The 7,358-nt window shown below is 43.2% G+C and overlaps 1 protein-coding gene across 1 annotated transcript; it reads right to left on the bottom strand.

Moving 5' to 3' along the window:
- Positions 1 to 1,871: 1,871 nt before the first annotated feature.
- Positions 1,872 to 3,202, bottom strand: LOC311024566 (trypsin-2). The gene is made up of 6 exons (XM_084027022.1): positions 3,101 to 3,202; positions 2,862 to 3,012; positions 2,516 to 2,766; positions 2,275 to 2,411; positions 2,074 to 2,175; positions 1,872 to 1,995 (listed from the first exon to the last, which is right to left on the bottom strand). The coding sequence occupies exons 1-6, from the start codon at positions 3,138 to 3,140 to the stop codon at positions 1,948 to 1,950; spliced, it is 729 nt and encodes a 242-aa protein (XP_083883148.1). The 5' UTR covers positions 3,141 to 3,202; the 3' UTR covers positions 1,872 to 1,947.
- Positions 3,203 to 7,358: the final 4,156 nt, after the last annotated feature.

The following is a 7,358-nucleotide window of genomic DNA, read 5'->3' as shown; positions in this document are numbered from 1 at the left end:
AGCTGGTCTCTGGCACGGCCAGTGGTCACAACCACTAGGGGCGCTAAAGACACTGGTCCCGACCAGCTCCTCAGTGATCTGCCCTGTGGTACCTGTGGTCTGTGAGGCAGCTTTAGTATTTTCTCCCCTTTACACTCGTTTTGGCAGCACTGTCAGCTGGATAAATGTCAGAGATCATAATCTTTTGTCTATAAAATAGAATTATTATGATTAATATTGTTATTATTATTGATTATGAAGATCCGTGTGGTCGGGACCAGCTGGTCTCTGGCACGGCCAGTGGTCACAACCAATCATTATTTTTACAACCAATCAATGTAAAAATAATTATTTTGTCTGACAAATATTTTTACTATCAATAGAAATCATACTGACTGAAGTTATCATTTTTCCTGACTTCAACCAAGCTGTTGAACAACTAAACTGTTAAAATGTATTGTGTTCCATATTTTGAGATGTTTTTATAATTGTTTTTTGTGTTGTTTCTGTGAAGCAACAATTATAGCACTGTGCCCAAGGCAAATTTCCCCTCGGGGACAAAGTTATTTCTATTCCGTTATGATTTCTATTGATAGTAAAAATATTTGTCAGACAAAATAATTATTTTTACATTTATTCAGCACAGTGTTGCCAACACAATGAGAAAAGGGAGAAGGTGTATTAAATGTACAACTACTCCAAAGACCACTCGGTAAGACAACAGGCAGATGACAAGGACCACAAGACAGACTAGTATCTTTAGCGCCCCTAGTGGTTGTGACCACTGGTCCGTGCCAGAGACCATGGTCCCTGGACAGACCACGGAATCGGCTACAACCCCTTCTCAGTTCCTCCTCTTCGTCATGGGTGGGTCGCGTTGCCTCCGTTTCCTCGTGACGTTCACTCTCCGCCTCCGCCATGATTGTTATTACTCAGGTAAAGCTGTTTCTTCTTCGTCGTGCTCATGCAACCATGCAAGCAGTCTGCTGCAATGCCTGCAGTGCCCCGTGTGTCGAGGCGGTGTAATTACAGTGACTCAGAGCGATGCTGCAGACATCTGCGCTTTCTCCGGTATAAACGGTATTGCAAAATCTCTACCGGTAGACACTTTTTATACCGTCACACAGTATAATACCGTCACACCGCCCAACCCTAGTCCCTGATATGAACCCCCATTTGGCATTTCTCACTACCCCGCTATCAAGTATTTATTTTGATTGGCATTTATTGGATCAATCGTGCCGCTTGGAGGAGCCTGGATATAAATACAAGGCTTCAGCTGAACTGGATCAAACGCTGCAACCATGATGTCTCTGGTCTTCGTTCTGCTCATAGGAGCTGCTTGTAAGTGTGATACAGTTCTTCTAGTGATGGTCGCCTTTTAATGCAGTTTGCACTTTTGTATGTTTGCTATTCCGCTGCAAAACTCACCAACCGTTTCCTACATTTGTTTTCAGTTGCCTTGGAGGACGACAAGATCGTCGGTGGGTATGAGTGCACGCCACACTCCCAGCCCCATCAGGTGTCCCTGAACTCCGGCTACCACTTCTGTGGAGGCTCCCTGGTCAACGCCAGCTGGGTTGTGTCTGCTGCTCACTGCGCCAAGTCGTAAGTACACTCTAGTTTCAGGTGTCACATATTGGTGAAAACAATTTTCATTCTATGCATGCAACACATTGTATAGCATACTTTTACTTCAATATTTTGTATGTCAAAAGACAAGAAGTAATTGCCTTGTTTATACTGTATTATGAAGACCGGTTAAAACGAATATTTATTGTGAAAAAATCAAGTATTATGATGCAAATGTGAAGATGTAGGAAAATGGGCAGAAAAAAACATAATTTGAAAGTCAAGATGTTAGACTTTATTGACTCATATGGAAAACGACTGCACATTGTTCAGAAATCAACAACAAAAATGGAGTTATAATGACAGAAGAACGGCAGCAGAGCCACAAGATCAGACTTAGTAGGTGGCCATGGTGCGCTCCAGCCAGTCGTTGAAGAGGCAGACCTAAAATATAAGAAGACCAGAGTTAGACGAGTGAATCGGCACAACAGTGGGGGAATAAACTTTCATTTTTAAAGTTACCTTGGCGTAGACACCAGGGTGGTCCCTCTCGGCACATCCGTAGCCCCAGGACACAACACCCTGCAGCTCACCGTTGCAGACCACGGGTCCACCAGAGTCACCCTGACGGAGAGAGAGAGTGTAAATGTGGAGGAAATTCTCAGTATTCCTGATTTGTAATTGAGGTGCAGAGGTCTGGGACAAAGTCCTCTTGTTGCGTACCTGGCAAGAGTCCTTGCCTCCCTCCAGGTATCCAGCGCAGAACATGGCGTTGGTGATCATGCCGGGGTAGGAGTTATCACAGTCTTCCTCAGACAGGATGGGGATGTTCAGGCACTGCAGCTTGTTCTTGTCAGCGGCTACAATACGTTAAAGAAAGCTTTTAGAATAACACCAAGGAGAATAAATGTCGCAGAGGAATATTCTACAAATCCGATTAGCTAAAAATGCAGATATGACTCACAGGCGCTCTGGGTGCTTCCCCATCCAGACACCTTGCACATGGTGCCAGCGGGGGCACAGCTGGTGGGCAGAGCCACGGCCTGCACGTACTGGTTGATGGTGGCGGGCTCGCTCAGCTTGATCAGCATGATGTCGTTGTTGATGTTGTAGGAGCTGTAGTTGGGGTGGCGGATGACGCGAGAGGAGCTGATGGACTGCTCGCTTCCCTCGGTGACCCTGAGGTTGTGCTCTCCGAGACGCACCTGAATGCGGCTGTAGAGGAAAGAGGGGCCAAGTGGCAGCTGAGTTTCACGACGCCCGTTAAAAGCAGATGAATTATCGTTTCCACAACATGACATGAGACTTACGACTTGTAGCAGTGAGCAGCAGACACAACCCAGTTGGCGTTGACCAGGGAGCCTCCACAGAAGTGGTAGCCGGAGTTCAGGGACACCTGATGGGGCTGGGAGTGGGCTTTGCACTCATACCCTCCGACGATCTTGTCGTCCTCCAAGGCAACTGAAAACACAAGAGGCCAAATAGTCAGCTAGTGTTGCTTTTTTTTTTAAATTCAGTTATTAGAGCACAGGCAGAAAGAATTGCTTACAAGCGGCTCCGATGAGCAGAACGAAGACCAGAGACATCATGGTTGCAGTGTGATCTTGTGGATGAAAGACTTCACCTGCAGTCCTGGTTTATATGGAGCGCTCCCTTTCCCGTTTTCCTCGTTGAACACGCCCCCAAGGTAGCTTTTGACCAATCAGGTCAAACCTGGAAAAGAACTGATAACGGGTTTAGGAAAGTCAAATATTGTGTTGGCTATGTGGTGCTCTGTACTCTCATATGCATGGCTGGCATTTCTTTTATTATTTATTATCTGCAAGTCTTTTAAGAAGCATGATAAATGCAGTTGTAAAGGAGGCACACTGGGGAAACAACAGACTAAATGTATTTCAGAATGCATCGAACACATTTTGTCTTTGAGTGCATAATCCCTGCATACCTTTTTTAAATTTAACTTGTTTACATGATGCATATTTCTTAAGTAATATGTAAGTAAGTATAACTGTGTGTGTGTGGGTGTGGGTGTGGGTGTGTGTGTGTGTGTGTGTGTGTGTGTGTGGCTCTGCAGATGGCTCTGTTCACAACCACAGTTGTTGAATGCGGCTTTCACAGGAAAACTCACCCACGTGTAGGGCTGCAGCTATCGATTCTTTTTGTAATCGATTAATTTAGCACTTTATCGATCGATTAATCGAGGAATCGGATAAAAAAAAATAGCGTTTTTAAACAAACAAAACAAATAATGCATAACGAAAATGATGTGGCTGTAAAATAATCAAGCATTTCTAAAAAAAATAAACAGAGGTATTCATTCCAACTCCAAAATCTGGCTCCAAAACTAAGCCCATTTATTAAGTGCCAGTGAGAATTTAACAACAATACAGTTAAATCAACTTGGATAAAACATGGATAACATTTAATTTACGTTTTGTTTTGCCAGCAATGGCCCTTTCCTCTCCCTGCCCTAAATATGTGTGTATATAGTGTACTTCTTCTGTGCCATTTATGTATTTAGCTTTCTCTATCACTACAGTAACTGTTTGACCGTTCTTTTCTCTGCTTTGAACTCCTCCGTCCGTTTGGGCAAACACAACAACTCACGGCCAAGCGTAAATCAGGCTTTCCGATTGGCTGTAAAAGCTGCTACGGGAGCCAATACGAGCCTCCGATGCATAAACGTAACTCTATACGTCACTCGCAAGATGGCGGATGAGAAGTGATCGATATACAACAAAACGGAGAAATGCGCCACGGAGACGAGGAGACATCTAGTCACACATTTTACTACTTTACGCATTCGTTTTGTTGTCAGAAATAAATCGCTCACATGGACAAGCAGGATACCGTTGTTTAGCCCCGATACTCTCTGTCGTTTACGGACATTCTGAGTCTGACTTTCCGCCATCGCGCCAACTAAATTCAGAATGAATGACCGTGTATGACGCGCTGGTGCTTCCTGAACAACGGTCCGTGTGGAACAATCGGATCCCTGCACATAGGCGCGTCATAGGAATTTAACGAGGCTTCGAGGCAGATGTTTTGCCTCGAGGAATTTTCATAATCGAGTTAATCGAGTAACTCGATGAATCGTTGCAGCCCTACCCACGTGTCTCTTTAGATCGAGCACCTAAAATAGGATAAAAGGTGATTCGGTGAAGTGGCAAGAGACAAGTGACACCGAGAAACAAAATGGCACAATTCCTATATGAAATCATGAGTAAGGACACTTCTCAGAGAATAGTGTGTCTTAAAAATAATCATTTTTTTATTTTTTTTATAACATTGTTACAATTTAAAAAGGATATTGAACAATTGAAATCAACATAAAGCAGTATCTGACTACATACAAATCAAAAACTCTGAACAGTGACTGTTGAATGTCAATCATAAATGTAAAGCAACACTTCGAAAATGTATTTAACTCCAGTATTATTTTTAACACGCATTAAAAAAGTCTGTGAATGTATTAATTTAATTCTAAAATATAACAACTCCATCATGTTCCTGTTATTATGTTACGCTTGTAAGTAAAGTTTCATGGACTCTTGATTGTATCTCAGCTACTTTAGATCAGTGAGTAAAGACATTTTGTGAATAAATGCAGCTGTTCAAGTCATATTGGGCTGAATATTATTGCATCACTCACAGGCCTGTGAGACCTCGACCTGTGACCCACAGTCTCCTGTAGGGTTGGGCGGTATGAGCAAAATCTTATATCACGGTATGAATAATTTCATATCACGGTAACGGTATATATCAAGGTATGGTTTTCGCCCCTGTAAATTCAATTAATGGCTTAAAAATAACCATACTGTCGCATTTGATCATTTTCCTCTTTTATTTTAATTTTCTCACAGTAGCATAACATTATTTTAAAGAAAATATAATAATATAATAAATAATAAGCCACAAAGTGTGCAAATGTGTGGTAAACATTTCAACTCCAGCTTTAACTTAAGCTACAGTGTGTGTGCAAATGTAAACACAAAGCTCCATCTTAATAAGAAATAAAAATAACAAATGAGAAAAAGTATGCGTCGTGATGGCCTCCGTTATCTCCCTCCATCGATGTGATTTATTGTCATACGGGGTGCCTTTGGCGAACGACTCATAATACTGCTTCGCATGTTTTAGCTTTAAGTGGTGGAAGAGGTTACCGGTGTTTCCACCTGCAGTAGCAACAGTCGCGCGACACTCTTTGCAGAGTAGCGCTTTTTGTTCGTTGTCGGATTTTCTAAATCCGAAAAAGTTCCACACAACAGACGTAGCGCCCTTTTTCGGAACGAGTTCCTCCAGCAGGGGTTGTAGCCGATTCCGTGATCTGTCCAGGGACCATGGTCTCTGGCACGGCCAGTGGTCACAACCACTAGGGGCGCTAAAGACACTGGTCCCGACCAGCTCCTCAGTGGTCGCGACCAGTAGCTCTGTGGCACGGACCAGCTGGTCTCTGGCACGGCCAGTGGTCACAACCACTAGGGGCGCTAAAGACACTGGTCCCGACCAGCTCCTCAGTGATCTGCCCTGTGGTACCTGTGGTCTGTGAAGCAGCTTTAGTATTTTCTCCCCTTTACACTCGTTTTGGCAGCACTGTCAGCTGGATAAATGTCAGAGATCATAATCTTTTGTCTATAAAATAGAATTATTATGATTAATATTGTTATTATTATTGATTATGAAGATCCGTGTGGTCGGGACCAGCTGGTCTCTGGCACGGCCAGTGGTCACAACCAATCATTATTTTTACAACCAATCAATGTAAAAATAATTATTTTGTCTGACAAATATTTTTACTATCAATAGAAATCATACTGACTGAAGTTATCATTTTTCCTGACTTCAACCAAGCTGTTGAACAACTAAACTGTTAAAATGTATTGTGTTCCATATTTTGAGATGTTTTTATAATTGTTTTTTGTGTTGTTTCTGTGAAGCAACAATTATAGCACTGTGCCCAAGGCAAATTTCCCCTCGGGGACAAAGTTATTTCTATTCCGTTATGATTTCTATTGATAGTAAAAATATTTGTCAGACAAAATAATTATTTTTACATTGATTCAGCACAGTGTTGCCAACACAATGAGAAAAGGGAGAAGGTGTATTAAATGTACAACTACTCCAAAGACCACTCGGTAAGACAACAGGCAGATGACAAGGACCACAAGACAGACTAGTATCTTTAGCGCCCCTAGTGGTTGTGACCACTGGTCCGTGCCAGAGACCATGGTCCCTGGACAGACCACGGAATCGGCTACAACCCCTTCTCAGTTCCTCCTCTTCGTCATGGGTGGGTCGCGTTGCCTCCGTTTCCTCGTGACGTTCACTCTCCGCCTCCGCCATGATTGTTATTACTCAGGTAAAGCTGTTTCTTCTTCGTCGTGCTCATGCAACCATACAAGCAGTCTGCTGCAATGCCTGCAGTGCCCCGTGTGTCGAGGCGGTGTAATTACAGTGACTCAGAGCGATGCTGCAGACATCTGCGCTTTCTCCGGTATAAACGGTATTGCAAAATCTCTACCGGTAGACACTTTTATACCGTCACACAGTATAATACCATCACACCGCCCAACCCTAGTCCCTGATATGAACCCCCATTTGGCATTTCTCACTACCCCGCTATCAAGTATTTATTTTGATTGGCATTTATTGGATCAATCGTGCCGCTTGGAGGAGCCTGGATATAAATACAAGGCTTCAGCTGAACTGGATCAAACGCTGCAACCATGATGTCTCTGGTCTTCGTTCTGCTCATCGGAGCTGCTTGTAAGTGTGATACAGTTCTTCTAGTGATGGTCGCCTTTTAA

The sequence above is a fragment of the Eutrigla gurnardus genome (assembly GCF_963514095.1).
Source record: "Eutrigla gurnardus genome assembly, chromosome: 14".
Taxonomy (NCBI): domain Eukaryota; kingdom Metazoa; phylum Chordata; class Actinopteri; order Perciformes; family Triglidae; genus Eutrigla; species Eutrigla gurnardus.
The sequence above is the reverse complement of the archived record's forward strand: the minus strand, read 5'-3'. Positions and strand labels throughout refer to the sequence as shown.